We start from the raw sequence: 17,026 nt of genomic DNA, 5'->3' as shown, positions 1-17,026 counted from the left end.
TTTTTCCAGAGGGCATACAGCTTTACTGTATGGTTAAATGATGATGGCGTCCTCTTGGGTAAAATATTCTGGAGGTAAAATAGTCCCCCATTTGGATCTCCGGGCAGGGGCTACTCAAGAGGACGTCATTATCAGGAGAAAGAAAACTAGCATTCTACAGATCGGAGCGTGGAATGTCAGATCCCTTAATCTGGCAGGTAGGTTAGAAAACTTAAAAAGGGAAATGGATAGGTTAAGGTTAGATATAGTGGGAATTAATGAAGTTCGGTGGCGGGAGGAACAAGACTTCTGGTCGGGCTAGTACAGGGTTATAAATACTAAATCAAATAAGGGTAATGCAGGAGTTGGTTTGATAATGAATAAAAAAATAGAAGTGCGGGTAAGCTACTACAAACAGCATAGTGATTGCATTAGTGTGGCCAAGATAGACATGAAGCCCACACCTACTACAGTAGTAGTACAAGTTTATATGCCAACAAGCTCTGCAGATGATGAAGAAATTGATGAAATGTATGATGAGATAAAAGTAATTATTCAGGTAGTGAAGGGAGACGAAAGTTTAATAGTCATGAGTGACTGGAATTCGAGAGTAGGAAAAGGGAGAGAAGGAAACATAGTAGGTGAATATGGATTGGGGGTAAGAAATGAAAGAGGAAGCCGTCTGGCAGAATTTTGCACAGAGCACAACTTAATCATAGCTAACACTTGGTTCAAGAACCGTAAAAGAAGGTTGTACACATGGAAGAATCCCTGGAGATACTAGAAGGTATCAGATAAATCATATAATGGTAAGACAGAGATTCAGAAACCAGGTTTTAACTTGTAAGACACTTCCAGGGTCAGATGCGGACTCTGACCAAAATCTATTGGTTATGAACTGTAGATTAGAACTGAAGAAACTGCAAAAAGGTGGGAATTTAAGGAGATGGGACCTGGATAAACTGACTAAACCAGAGGTTGTACAGAGTTTCAGGGAGAACATACAGGAACAATTGACAGGAATGGGGGAAAAATACAGTAGAAGAAGAATGGTTAGCTCTGAGGGAAGGCAACAGAGGATCAAGTAAGTAAAAAGATGAGGGCTAGTAGAAATCCTTGGGTAACAGAAGAAATATTGAATTTAATTGATGAAAGGAGAAAATATAAAAATGCAGTAAATGAAGTAGGCAAAAAGGAATGCAAACGTCTAAAAAATGAGATAAACAGGAAGTGCAAAATGGCTAAGCAAGGATGGCTAGAGTTCAAATGTAAGGATGTAGAGGCACATAACACTAGGGGTAAGATAGATACTACCTACAGGAAAATTAAAGAGACCTTTGGAGAAATGAAAACCACTTGCATGAATATCAAGATCTCAGATGGAAACCCAGTTCTAAGCAAAGAACGGAAAGCAGAAAGGTGGAAGGAGTATATAGAGGGTCTATACAAGGGTGATGTTCTTGAGGACAATATTATGGAAATGGAAGATGATGTAGATGAAGATGAAATGGGAGATATGATACTGTGTGAAGAGTTTGACAGAGCACTGAAAGACCTAAGTCGAAACAAGGCCCCGGGAGTAGACAACATTCCATTAGAACTACTAACAGCCTTGCGAGAGCCAGTCCTGACAAAACTCTACCATCTGGTGAGCAAGATGTACGAGACAGGCGAAATACCCTCAGACTAGAAGAAGAATATAATAATTCTAATCCCAAAGAAAGCAGGTGTTGACAGATGTGAAAATTACTGAACTATCAGTTTAATAAGTCACGGATGCAAAATACTAACGCGAATTGTTTACAGATGAATGGAAAAACTGGTAAAAGCCGACCTCGGGGAAGATCAGTTTGGATTCTGTAGAAATGTTCGAACACGTGAGGCAATACTGATCTTACGACTTATCTTAGAAGAAAGATTAAGGAAAGGCAAACCTACGTTTCTAGCATTTGTAGACTTAGAGAAAGCTTTTGACAATGTTGACTGGATTACTCTCTTTCAAATTCTAAAAGTGGCAGGGGTAAAATACAGGGTGCGAAGGCTACTTACAATTTGTACAGAAACCAGATGGCAGTTATAAGAGTCGAGGGACATGAAAGGGAAGCAGTAGTTGGGAAGGAAGTGAGACAGTGTTGTAGCCTTTCCCCGCTGTTATTCAATCTGTATATTGAGCAAATAGTAAAGGAAACAAAATGAAAATTCGGAGTGGGTATTAAAATCCATGGAGAAGAAATAAAAACTTTGAGGTTCGCCGATGACATTGTAATTCTGTCAGAGACAGCAAAGAACCTGGACAAGCAGTTGAACGGAATGGACAGTGTCTTGAAAGGAGAATATAAGATGAATATCAACAAAAGCAAAACGAGGATAATGGAATGTAGTTGAATTAAGTCGGGTGATGCTGAGGGAATTAGATTAGGAAATGAGACACTTAAAGTAGTAAAGGAGTTTTGCTTTTTGGGGACCAAAATAACTGATGATGGTCGAAGTAGAGAGGATATAAAATGTAGACTGGCAATGGCAAGGCAAGCGCTTCTGAAGAAGAGAAATTTCGTAACATGGAGTATAGATTTAAGTGTCAGGAAGTCGTATCTGAAAGTATTTGTATGGAGTGTAGCCATGTATGGAAGTGAAACATGGATGATAACCAGTTTGGACAAGAAGAGAATAGAAGCTTTTGAAATGTGGTGCTACAGAAGAATGCTGAAGATAAGGTGGGTAGATCACGTAACTAATGAGGAGGTATTGAATAGAATTGGGGATAAGAGGAGTTTGTGGCACAACGTGACTAGAAGAAGGGGTCGGTTGGTAGGACATGTTCTGAGGCATCAGGGGATCACCAATTTAGAATTGGAGGGCTGCGTGGAGGGTAAAAATCGAAGAGGGAGACCAAGAGATGAATACACTAAGCAGATTCAGAAGGATGTAGGTTGCAGTAAGTAGTGGGAGATGAAGAAGCTTGCACAGGATAGAGTAGCATGGAGAGCTGCATCAAACCAGTCTCAGGCCTGAAAGCCACAACAACAACAACAACAACAACAACATAAAATGATGCTTTATGGTAACACACATTATGTTTCCACTTCCCTGTAATGGAACAATTAATATTTAATGAATATTTTCAGTTTGTTACCATATGACAACAAACCTAAAACATAGAATAAATCAAAATTTCTGTGTTTGACCTGTTATATGGTATTTTGTGTGTTGGTCCCTACCACCAGATGGTCTTTCATTGAAATCAGTTTCCTATAAAAATTCTTGCAACAGAGCGGTAAAAAATGGAAGAAAAGTAATTTTTTGGAGTTGTCAATATTGTATTTTCTTCTAATATTCACGCAAGAAGCCCTAAATTATCAGACAGCAATTTTAGCACTCATGTGCATGAAAAGTAACTTCTATAGTATGGCATCAATTAAAAGTCTCACTAAATGCAATCATTAGATTGAGAATCATTTTCTATACAAAAATGACAAAAAGGCTTTTAAAATGTATCAGCATATGATTTCTTTTTATGCTGAAAATTTCCCAACAGGTGAAGCATACAAAAACTGTAGTGATTAATGAAATCATGCAACCACCCAAGGAAAGATCCAAGCATAACTAATCAATTAAGTTCATGAAAAATATCTAAGCATGTCAAGAACTAATCTTAATAAAGTGGTCACAGACAGATTAGGCTACTGGAAACTGTGCCTACTATGACTGGCAATAACAAGTGATGAAACTTGTGTTCATCATGACACATTCATCATCATAGAAAATCTCTAGATTTCCAACATAATACCAAAGTATACAGTCAATGATATTTTGGTACAATGAAGGGTCACTACTAGCATAGTTTTAGCATTTTTGGCTTGAGAACACACTACCAATACTGATGTTTACTATGGAATGTCAAACCATCAGGCTACAATGCTAACATTGAAAAGACAACACCCATTCACACTGCACATGATACAGAGAAATGACTGCTGCATTTGGAAAGTAAAGTTTTGATGTACACTTAATCATATGCAGTTGATGTTCCTGAGACATATTGAGTCTCATCCTTATCAATAATAACGATGTAGGCTGAAGCAATGAATCAAAATCTATACCAACGTTGAGACTAATAAGCAGGAGACACGGGTTTGAATAATGGTGCTGGTAATAATTTTAATTCATTGCTATGGCCTACATCATTATTTTGATGTACCAATGCCATTCCTTTCCAAAGCTGAAGGAATAAGAGCATAAAAAAACTCTGGCACACAATGTTATAAGTGAAGAGGATGCAAATAAGTTAACTGGCAGAACAAGCAGTGCACTTCCATGGTGTTGGAATAAAAGAGTTTGTAGCTAAACTGGAACATATGTGTATTTTTGGCAATTAAGATTTCTACTGAAAATGATGAGCTGAATGACTTACATCAAGTCAGCATCATTTTGCTGTTGGCCTTCTGTAATTGCCCATTTTTTAAAATAAGGGAACATATGAAATGAAATGACTGTATGGCACATTGATGGCCGGCGAGTTGCAAGTCTTTTCAGTTGATGCCACTGTGGGCAACGTGCATGTCAATGATGATGAAATGATGAGGACAACACAACACCCTGTCCTTGAACAGGGTAAATCTATGAGCTGGCTGGAAATCGAACCAAAGTCTGCCGCACGACAGTCAGACACACTGACAATTCAACAAAGGGAGCAGATATAAGGTCACAACAAGTACTAGTCAATGTTACACTGTCATTTGATGAGAATCATTATAATCACCACCACCACCACCACCATAATCATCAGGCACATCATCAAGCTCTCGGAGGCAGTGGTCATCTTTCAAATGGTAGTTTACACAGTAGCTACTGGCAAAATCCTCTCTATGTTATCACACACACACACACACACACACACACACACACACACACACACACACACACATCGCTGGAATCTGTGGCATCAGCTGGAACATCTACAAACAAGTTTTCTCAATCTCTCAATCAATGGTGTGGTGTTTCCATGGAGTTCTAGGTTGACATATGGGCAGTCAGTATAAACATGAAAATATACCAGTGTGACTGGCCCACTGCCACTACTGCAACCACAGTGGCAAGTCATCATCCCCAGTAAATAGCTGGCTCACTGAGAGGCCAAACTATGCTATAAGTATAAAAAGGTACTACATAAACTAATCTTTGTTGCAGTTGATTCCTTTGTATGAAATTTGAGTTTCTCATGGCATATAAAATGTTCAAACAAATTAAAGGAATGTAGCTGAGCGACATCTCCAACAACCGGCAATATTTCGACAGGCGAACATGCTGTCATTTTCACGGTATAAACATAATGAGATAGCAATGTGCGCAGAAATTTAACACCTCTGTAAGTGGAGCTACACCTACCAAGAACCATAATATAGTTTATTCAGAAAAACACAATACACGCACACACAACACACTGTAAATAACTAGAACATCACACAACCAAAGATGCCTAGTATCAGAAGTTATTACCAGTGAATATTAATTACCAACCAGTTAGAATGTTGCATCAACTTAGGCTGTCCATTGTTTAATTGTAGTGAGCACTATTCCAAGCAGAATACTTTGAAGATGAGGGATTAAAACTGTGATCCAAATACAAGGGTTCCCCAGAAAGTAATACCCTGCATTTGTTTTCTTCGACAATTTTTTATGGAACAAAATGAGAATTACACACACAAGAATGGTGCTCTATCTACACACCCTATTTTTCAGTGTAATTTCCATCCTGTTCTATGGTCTTCCTCCAGTGAGAAACAAGGCATATATACCCTGTCGGTACCAATCCTTGTCCTGGTGGTAGAGCCAATGCTTCACTGTGTGAATCACCTCCCCATCATCCTCAAAATGTCTTCCACAATTGGCATCCTTTAACAGCCCAAACAAGGAAGTCTGAGGGGAGCTAGGTCAGGGCTGTCAGTTGTGACAGCCAAGGATGCCCTAACCCCAACCACTGGAGCTCCACTGAACTGCACTCTGATGACCTCACCCACCGTGCCCAGTGACTAACTGCACTTCTGTTGACAGCAGATGCTCCATACACTTTGCACATGTGCTTGTGAATATTCCCCATAGTTTCTTTATCTGCAGTGAGAAATTCACTGACACCACGTTGCTTGTAATGTATGGTACATCACCTACAGATGCCATTTTGAAACTGTCCTGCAGCTATGCTATCTGTCAAATGTGACAGAAGCTTGGCGCACCCACTCAGGAGATTTCATATAATACATACATAATGTTTCCCACTCTAAGCATTGTTTTCAGCTGAGAAAAAAAATGTGGTGTATTACTTTCTGGGCAACCCTCGTAACTATGAAATAGCCATCACTTCAACCATTCATTATATTCTTTGGTACTATCTACAACAGATAATTTATTTAGCCAGTGTTCCAGAGCCATAGTAAAAACCAATGGTTAATCAAATACTGAAATCTGCAAAAATTAGCTGTGGCCAAACACTGTCCTATGGATATGCACAACATGTTGTATGAACCAATAACAATTCCGGCCCACACTCCAAATTACAATAACTCAATTAAGATGGGCATTTTAAAAATCAGAATGCATGTCAACAACTTTAAACAGAGATGGGGTAAGGACCCAACAATGCACAAAAGTAGATCAGCTATTGTGTGTGTGTGTGTGTGTGTGTGTGTGTGTGTGTGTGTGTGTGTGTGTGTGTGTGTTTGTGTGTTCTAGCTTGTAAAACAATTCGTCCAAAAGCTACCAAATTCTTCATTTTTCTTTGTGCATCTGAAAACGACTCAATTCTTTTACTGTTTGGTGAGTTTTCTCCTTTACTCCTAAATTATTTACATTCTGCAGAACTTTACCTGCCTTATTTATAACACTTCAAGATTACAGAAAAGAATGCTCCATAATTATATTTCTGATGGGAATCACGACATTGTGGGTCAAATGGTATACCTGGAACAACTTTTGGTTTCAGGGACATTGGTACGGCATTCACATCTGTGGATTCCTGGGATTTCATTATAATTTTATCAATGCTGGGTTTCTCCTTTAGAAAAAAATAGCTTCCATCAGGATTTTTGACTATCTGTTTCTCTTCCTACTGATGACAATGGGGGTAATTGCTAGAAGTTAGAAATTTTTTACAAATATGATTCACATTACTCTGGATCAGTTCTGCATCAACAAGAAGCTCCATTACCATGGCACAATAATAGTTTGTAACTATTTTCCCTCTCTTTCTTACTGTCAATGATACACAGGAAGAAAAGAAAAGTCAACATCACTCTCAGTAATCCCCAATATTTAGGAAACACTTAGAATTAAGAAAACAAAAGCTAAAGTACGGAAATAGTATACAAAGGGAACTGGCTGTTATTAATTGGGATCAAATGTAAACATCTTGAGAACTACAGCACAGCCACTGGTGTATCCTGTCATTGAAAGCTTTCTTGTGTTTAAGGTGGACATAGCCACATCAATAAAATAGATATTCATCTAAAGAACAGAATGAGAATTGTGATAGGAACTCTTAAATCCACACCAATACCGTGACACCATAGTGTTTGAAGTTCCATGCGGCTTTTCGCGGATGATGCTGTAGTATACAGAGAAGTTGCAGCATTAGAAAATTGTAGCGAAATGCAGGAAGATCTGCTGCGGATAGGCACTTTGTGCAGAGAGTGGCAGCTGACCCTTAACATAGATAAATGTAATGTATTACGAATACATAGAAAGAAGGATCCTTTACTGTATGATTATATGATAGCAGAACAAACACTGGTAGCAGTTACTTCTGTAAAATATCTGGGAGTATGTGTGCGGAACGATTTGAAGTGGAATGATCACATAAAATTAATTGTTGGTAAGGCGGGTACCAGGTTGAGATTCATTGGGAAAGTCCTTAGAAAATGTAGTCCATCAACAAAGGAGGTGGCTTACAAAACACTCGTTTGACCTATACTTGAGTATTGCTCATCAGTGTGGGTTCCGTACCAGATCGGGTTGACAGAGGAGATAGAGAAGATCCAAAGAAGAGCGGCGCATTTCGTCACAGGGTTATTTGGTAACCGTCATAGCGTTACGGAGATGTTTAGCAAACTCAAGTGGTAGACTCTGCAAGAGAGGCACTCTGCATCGTGGTGTAGCTTGCTCGCCAGGTTCCAAGAGGGTATGTTTCTGGATGAGGTATCGAATATATTGCTTCCCCCTACTTATACCTCCCAAGGAGATCACGAATGTAAAATTAGAGAGATTCGAGTGCACACAGAGGCTTTCAGACAGTTGTTCTTCCTGCGAACCATACGCGACTGGAACAGAAAAAGGAGGTAATGACAGTGGCACGTAAAGTGCCCTCCGCCACACACCGTTGGGTGGCTTGCGGAGTGTAAATGTAGATGTAGATGTAGACTGTCAGTACTTGCTACTATTGCCCCATCAAATCTCCAATAAGAAGCATAACACATGAACAGACAGAACTCAAAAGGTCCAGAGACTTAACAATTCATGAAACACTGAACAATTTATCACACTCACAACTAAAATCTAGTGAACCAATCTGGGTAAACAATGACATACTCATGCCAGGCAGCTATGATCCAGAATGAAGAAATCAACAGATGTTCTTCCATGGTCATCAGAATATAGGTATAAAATAGATCTGACCAGCCAATTCTTGGGAACCACCATACAAAGAAAAATATGGAGCTACCTCAATCATATAAGAACTGGCCATGCTGTGACTAAAGCAACACTTCATAAGGAAGGAATGACCAATGTCACTGGAACATCACTGAGCCACATTTTGCATAATTGCCCAAAAGGAAAATGCACTGGTACCTGGAAAGACTTTGCAGAGGATACATATCAAGAAATCAACTAGCTGGAATCTTCCAATATCCAACTATTTTTTGGGGAATGGCTATCTGAACCTCTTAACTACTGGTAGTGACAGCTCTCCAGTTTTCAGCACAGTTTGTATCTTGAGGTACAGTTCACATTTTTAAATAAAATTTTTCTAACTTTACAACACTCAATTTTAATAATTTATGAGATTTGTGACAGTAATCATTTAGGTAACGATGTATTTACATCCTGAATACAAGAATCACACTTATCAACATAATATATATACTACTACCAGACCTATCAATCTATATTCACACAATTGTTTCAATGCATTTTTTGAAAAGAAGCATTTCAAAGGAAACTAGCAAAACACAAAACCTATCAGCCTACTGACAGTACATTAGTAGACAAATAAGAAGAAAAGTAAAAACAAAAAACAGAAAAAAATGAAGGACACCTTACTAAAACAGACAGAGGAAATATTCGTACCTGTGTATTTACTAATTTTCCATATCATTATAAGCTTGTCATCACCACCAGATGCCAAAAATTTTCCTGAGAAACTCCACCGGACACAATTCACACACGCTGCAACAATGAAGAAAAATCTTATTTTAAAGAAATTGTACAATAAAGGAGAAAATTCTGCTATTAACAAAAAAACAAATATATTTTCAGAAGATTTAAAGTAATGATTGCATTATTTACTAAAAGTTTTGGGAAGACCATCATTGAACATGTTACTGCGTAAGATGGAAGATTCAGATACAATAGTAACTACAATAAAAGTTGCTACAAATCCATCAATAGCAATTCAGACAGACTCACAAGTTGCATGTAATAATGTTGCTACTAACTTCACCATAGATTTAAGTGTCAGGAAGTCGTTTCTGAAAGTCTTTGTATGGAGTGTAGCCATGTATGGAAGTGAAACATGGACGATAAATAGTTTAGACAAGAAGAGAATAGAAGCTTTCGAAATGTGGTGCTACAGAAGAATGCTGAAGATTAGATGGGTAGATCACATAACTAATGAGGAGGTATTGAATAGAATTGGGGAGAAGAGGAGCTTGTGGCACAACTTGACTAGAAGAAGGGATCAGTTGGTAGGACATGTTCTGAGGCATCAAGGGATCACCAATTTAGTACTGGAGGGCAGCGTGGAGGGTAAAAATCGTAGAGGGAGACCAAGAGATGAATACACTAAGCAGATTCAGAAGGATGTAGGCTGCAGTAGGTACTGGGAGATGAAGAAGCTTGCACAGGATAGAGTAGCATGGAGAGCTGCATCGAACCAGTCTCAGGACTGAAGACCACAACAACAACAACAACAACAACACTTTCACCATGACTAAAAGTTGGGATCAGTTGTGTTAAATTTATTTAGAAATTCTTGAAATAGATTATGCCAGATGTATTGGATCTCAAATGCCTCTCCTCACTCATATAGTGCAGTTTTTCCTTGATCTCTTGGAACTTGTCTTCTGATTGGATTTTAAATAAATCCTCTGCAGCTGACATCAACTTTGAGCCTCTATGAAGTTCCTGAGATTCATGCAAGCTGCAGAGCAGTGTGTGTATTAAATATTTATACTGCTTTCAGACAAGATGATGGGTGCATTTTTCACAATCAGAAGACAACATCCGAGATATCAAGAAACACTGCAATGTGTTGCTGCTAAGACACTACACGAGCCCAACATAATAAATTATTTTCACAATTAATTATTAATTGTTTTCAGAATAACATTTGAAGATGGGCGTATAAGAGCACAAAACCGGTCGTGTTCTAAATAAAAGAACCTTACAACTGTAGCGGTATTTTCAACCTCTGGTATAAAGTTCAGTTGTGGATGTTCCTCTGGCAGGTTTATTTGAAATTAAAAGAAAAAACTCTATGGAGGCAATGTTGGCTGTTTTAGTCACCACAAAGTTCTCGAGATTAATGGGATCTGCAGAGCACTTTATACATGGGAAAAAGGGGGTTTTAAGCAAACTGGTCTCACTAAAGATCAAAACCACACCCAAAGGCCACAAAAACCTAATTTGCACACACCTAGGTCAAACTGATACAAGATAGCTGTGAATAGGGTACAGGTCTATACAGAGTATGATGGTTTGTGGAGCAAACATTTAGATGTAGATTATGTGCTTGCTTTTGGTATATCATTTGCGTACTCGCACAATGAAAAATTCATAGTATTTAAAATCTATTCTACATCTCTCTGAAACACCAGGAATCTCAATGATGCATGTTCTGTGCACTCCAATTATACTAATCACAGCAGAGTATCAAATGGGTAACCATTCACAATGTTCTGGAGTTCTGAGTTTAATACTTTCATGGTTTTATTGAAAGTAACTGAATCAGAAACTCTCCTTGTAGTATGCGATATCCTTCTCCATCCTGTTGATGACGGCAAATCTCACAAAGAACTGGAAGCTAAAAAGAGCCATGCCAGTCTGCAACTATACAAAAAGACCCACAACTTGCATGTCAACAACATCCCAGATTTGCTTAACAATACTGTGGTCAATAGTTCCAGACAGCCCTGCCATGCATCTCATGATGGTTCACACAGTACAGATGTAGATATGAATGTTACCCAACATCCCTCAGCACCATTTGAAGTGGTAGTGAAGCATATTGTCTTGCTTAATGTCTATATCTCCTGTGGTGCTACAAGTGAGCGAAAGAAGGTACATGACCTCTGACTTTTAGATACAGTCCACATTTTAGAGACAAGAGGTGAAACAAGTAATTTTAATCTTTTGTTTTGAAAGTTCTTATCTCTCCTCAAAACTGGCTATTTTTGGACTTATTGCACCCATTTTCAAAAACTCATGAGAGATATGTTACATTTCCAGCTACATCAGATGTTTCCTTTTTTATTGTTTTTTTACATATATAATTGTCTGCTTGTGTTTGTATATGTGCGGATGGATGCGCGCGAGCGAGTGTACACCTGTCCTTTTTTCCCCCTAAGGTAAGTCTTTCCGCTCCCGGGATTGGAATGACTCCTTACCCTCTCCCTTAAAACCCACATCCTTTTGTCTTTCCCTCTTTCCTGATGAAGCAAGCGTGGGTTGCAGAAGCTTGAATTGTGTGTGTGTGTTTGTGTTTGTTTGTGTCTCTATCAACATACCAATGCTTTCAGTTGGTAAGTTACATCATCTTTTTTTTAGATATAATTTCTTAAAAATTGTCATATCTAGAAAGTTCTTACTTTGGCAGCATTGGTGCCTGTTGTCACACAATGGAGTGCTCAACTACCTGTTGCAGTGAGTCAGACCACCATATGTAGTAGCTCTTCCTGTGAAAACATCGTGTGTTACAGTCAGGTCACCCACAGATGTATGAATTAGTTATTTATGAATAGTGAGTACATACACAACAACCAAACCCAACACTGTATAATGCTCCTGATGATAATTTGCACAGTGAAGCTTGTTCAGTCAATAGTTGGCTCTTATTTTAGCTACACCACCTGTAGTAATCTATTAGGTCTGTTGTTTGAATAAGCTGTATTTTTTCACATTTATTTATTAATTAAACCTGATCACATAAACATGCACAAGTTTCATGAAATTTCCTGAATATGACTTGCTCTAATTAATGGTTTAATTGGCATTTTGTTACTATCCTTATACATTCCAATGCCTATTTGCCATAAGAAAAGTCAACAAAAAAGTATGAAATTTTCAACTTTATTCTTAGACTTCAAGGACAGAAGAATTAAACAAATGCAACTAGGCTTTGCCCAACTGTTGGTGATTTACAAGAATTTGAAGGGAAAATGCAAATTCTATGAATGGTTGGGTCCCTGTTCCACACACTCTTGAAACAATTGTTACAAGCACAGCCTCTGGAAGGTAGTCAAGAAAGATGACAGAGCCTAATGCTGGGGTGGTATCTTCAAACACACACTGAAAACTAAATTTATTTTCATTCTTAAATGCTACATCCATTTGCTAAAAACATAACAAGAAGCATATTTAATACCTGTTTCCAGGTTTTTAGCTAAATAGATCTGGCATTAACAATTATTCTAGTTCACCCCAGAATTGTTAAAGTCATTTCAAATATGGGTTCTGAAGAGGCACACACAGAAAATATGTATGACCTTTCTTCTTTTTTTAACAAAGATGGGGTCCTACTTGCTTTGTAGGCAAGACCTTTATTGTGTTAATACACAAAACAGTTGCTACAATGCAGGTAGAATGTCATTGGCTTAAATATTATCAAATATTCCTGCATTATTTTGCCAATTAATCAGAAGTAATGATCTGAGACAAAACAAAGAAAAATAGACATGGGCTATTCATCAAGGATCCACCTATCCACCCTTTGTCATCCATGTGCTTCATAATTTATCATTACCCAACACTCCATGAAAATATCTACCGCGATGCTGTCGACAAGAGATAGTGGTGTTGCTATCACCGTAAGTAACGTGCAATATTTCTTATTGCCTCACTTCTAGGAAGTGATAGAGCTATGGAAACCAGTCTCTAGTGCATCTCAACTGGCTTTATTGTTTGCTGACCTCTATATGTAAGTTGTGATGGAGAACATCTGCAGCTAATGGTATGGATGTTAGTATGTCTGAGTTCAGCAACACCCACAAGAGTCACCTCTACAGAAACTAGTTGTTTGCCCCAATTTTTGATATTTACGACATCTTACAGCATTCAGTATACAAGACATAATTTTTATATAACATGTACATTCGGGTAAGATTACTTCCTCTCCAAATACAAAGGGTGCTAAACAGTGGACACCCAAACATAAAAGATGGAAGATTTTTTGGATTCTGGGCAAAGTTCATCGTAAGAGATAACTAATGAACAATTCACACACCAACTGTAGTGTAGAGCTGTTGCTGCATGAACTGTGCAAGCAGCAATCCCAGCTGTGGTGGATATTGGGGAAAAGGGTGGAGCATGAAGTGGAGAAGGAAAAACAACAAGACTTGAATGCACTGGGAAAGACTGTGTTGGAGTGCGACATGTAGATGAAAGACACGCCAGGATACTGGTGCACAAGGAGGAATGTTGAGAGAAAAAGGGAAAAATACAAATGGAAGGTATTATGTTTGAGTTCCAGCAGAAATAAAATAATTTTTCTCACAAGACTGCATTTTATTTGGAAAAAACTTTTATACTTACAATTTTCCAATTCCACTGAGAAGAGACTGTGAAGCAGCTACTGAAGTCTATTACATTTTTTTAACAGGATGTTCCATTACTGAGTGAAACTGTTGGCCTTAGGCTGTAGCTTGGCAGCGGCAGTTCATCTGGTTGGCTATTTCATACTTGGTCACATGTGAGTTTAAGATGAGGTGCCCAACTGGACAATTTTAGGGCAATACAAGCAATTTATGTTTTAAAACAAATGTCCTGCTCTTTTTCAGCACAGTATTTATTTTCCTGATGATGTTCTTGGCAACTCTGACAGCTACATTAGCCCACTTTCTCTGCAGTCAGGCCACTTCTAATCGCCTAATTTCCGAACATTTTCCTGCTCAAGCATCACGGATTTTGATGAAATTTTGTGTGAATATTTGCACGTAACCCCAACAATAACTGGCAAAGTTTAATGTTCGCCAAAGAAACACTGGCAGAGATATAGCCAGTCAACTTGTTTGACTCCACACACAAGACTGTGAATTTCTGATGGCATTGAGCTGTTATATATTGGGTAATATTTTGTTGAAAATAATCAAATTTGGCCATCTTGTACACCTTTTATGCATTCTCTTAAGGATATCAATGAAAATAATATTATGAGCCATATTCAGCCAGAAATTTTAGACAGAATCACCTGAGAAAAATTTCAGAGATTGGCCTCTTATATCTCAGGAACTAAAGTTATGACAAATGTGAAATTTGGCATATAGTAATCTGACAACACAAGGTTCTCATATATAAAGTTTCATTTACTACCACTTTCCAATGCTGAATAAATTACGGGGAAAATTGACCTAATTTTGCAAAAAACTGTGTTCTTTAAAACTCCCCACACTGGGCTGATTAGGAAGACTGTGGCTTTAACCACAAGACAACGTGTATTTGATAATCCAATGTGGGCTAGTGATGCCAGATAATTTGAATCAAAGTTGGGTGCAAAAATTGCAGTACAAATAAAATGTAAACTTTGGATTCTTGTATATCATAGAGTAAACGCATGCTGGACATGAAACTTAATATGCAATGGTTCAAGTGGCTCATTAGCATAAGGATACGGCAAATAAAATTTCATCCCCTTACTATTTTCCAGTAATCTACAAATTTGGAAAAGAAGGGAGAATGACTTTTGTGAAAAGGTGTAAATTGGTGTACTGAGCACTTCTACAAATACCATTTTTAAAGCATGAAGACCAGTCTCATTTGCAACAATATGGTTTAAGATCCCCACACCCCCCAAAAACAGTGGGTGTAATTTCCAACATGGGATAACAACGCTACATAAATTGAGGCAAAGTGGACGGAAAAATCGTGATGCGAATAGAGTTTTAACTTTGTCTTCAGGTATCTCATTGATTAAAGGCACGATAAACATGAAACGTTGGGCACAACAACTTAGCAACATTAAGTATTTTATAGGATAACCAAATTTCTATAAAATCAATTCAAACCTGATTTTCATAAAAATTACAAAAATAGATCTCATTCAACATGTTTTTAGAAAGTTAGTTTTCCAGAGGGAAAATCTACATGCTACTTTACACCATTTTGTAGCTTATTACATCAACAAGGGAATGTTGCAATCTGTTAACTGTTGCACTATTTCAGGTCAATGCAAAATGTTACGGTATCTGTACAGGCGTTTATTCAAAAACTGATCAAATTTTTGTGAACTCAAACAAAAAAACATTATTTAAGTGCCATCTCAGCTGCACAATGTAAAAATTATAAGAATTTTGTCAATCTGTGTAGCCACAAAAATGATTTCAACACTGATGCAGAATGGAACTTTTTTGTCACCAGCTACGGAAAATCTGCAGGGAGTGATGGGATTGATAGCACAAGCAACTGGTTATATGCACAAGCCTACAAAAGCCATCAACCAATCGAATACTGAAGACAAAAGATCTATTCATCTTTTGTGACATATCTTTGTGTGTGTGTGTGTGTGTGTGTGTGTGTGTGTGTGTGTGTGTGTGTGTGTGTGTGTGTGTGTTTTACAAAACAAGAAATGTAAGAAAGCAAAAAGTTTGAAGAATAAGATGGCAAGAAAGCAGCACAGTTGTCAGTATGACAGAGCATCATCAATTCGTATCAGCAAAGTTTCTACTGACATGATAAATTTTCTATTTTGTTGCCAGAGTATCTAGTGCAGCCATGCTCACTCTGAAATGGATAGGAGTTGATACTCTCAGTCATTATATTGCCTGTAAATATGATACTGAATGGTGGACTGCTAACATTATTGAAAAATTAATGAAACACAATTATACCCTGATAAAATTTATGCATGCTTAAGGCCCAGCTCATTCATTTTATTGCCCATAATGTTTGTTGGGTACCAGATCAAGACCCCATCATGCTCTATTTTCCTTCATTATAATCATCTAACTGACAGTATCAATTTCCAGAAAATGAACTGCAGAAAGTGGTTCAAATATTATAAAAAAATGTAAACTGAAATGTTGTCAAATTTAAAATCTGCCTATGTTGGATAGTCGTCCTGGTACCACGCGCCGCGGGTTTTGAATCTGCGCCAGATCGCATGGACGTCGAAGACCACTAGAGGTCTCTGCACCGTCACACCATAAGCCATGGTGGGGCGGGGTGCGCCTCCTGGCCCATGTATAATGTGAGGGCACCACGGTGGAACACGTGGTCCCAGAGGCCAATAGCGATGTCCCCAATCGTGTATTTAAGCGCCTGCCTTTCGCTCAGCCAGTCAGTCAGTCTGATCTTTGTTTGTGTCTATCAACATCTCGCCTACAGCCAGCGTGTTTACGTTAATTTGCTCCATGTACGAGTGGATGTGGTTGATTGGTGAGGTTTTCTTGTGACTCTGTTGCTTCTTGTGTGTTGTTGTGCATAAGGTCTTGCTCGGTTGTCCTTCGTTGTTCGTTTCTGTCCTTTCCTGTTTGTGTTGTTGTTCATGGGCTGCTCCATGGGTCTCACCGAGCTCTCCTTCACTACAACCCCGCAACCTTCCTACAGAACTGAGATTTGGGGATTAGGT

The 17,026-nt window shown here is 38.3% G+C and overlaps 1 protein-coding gene across 1 annotated transcript in view; it reads right to left on the bottom strand.

Moving 5' to 3' along the window:
* LOC124545615 (protein HIRA-like) overlaps window positions 1-17,026 on the bottom strand; it is a 322,322-nt gene that overhangs the window by 273,829 nt on the left and 31,467 nt on the right. The window contains 1 exon segment of the mRNA XM_047124563.1: window positions 9,316-9,414. Within this exon segment, the coding sequence (XP_046980519.1) occupies window positions 9,316-9,414 (99 nt within the window).

Source organism: Schistocerca americana, chromosome 8 (genome assembly GCF_021461395.2).
Source record: "Schistocerca americana isolate TAMUIC-IGC-003095 chromosome 8, iqSchAmer2.1, whole genome shotgun sequence".
In the NCBI taxonomy this organism is placed as follows: domain Eukaryota; kingdom Metazoa; phylum Arthropoda; class Insecta; order Orthoptera; family Acrididae; genus Schistocerca; species Schistocerca americana.
The sequence above is the reverse complement of the archived record's forward strand: the minus strand, read 5'-3'. Positions and strand labels throughout refer to the sequence as shown.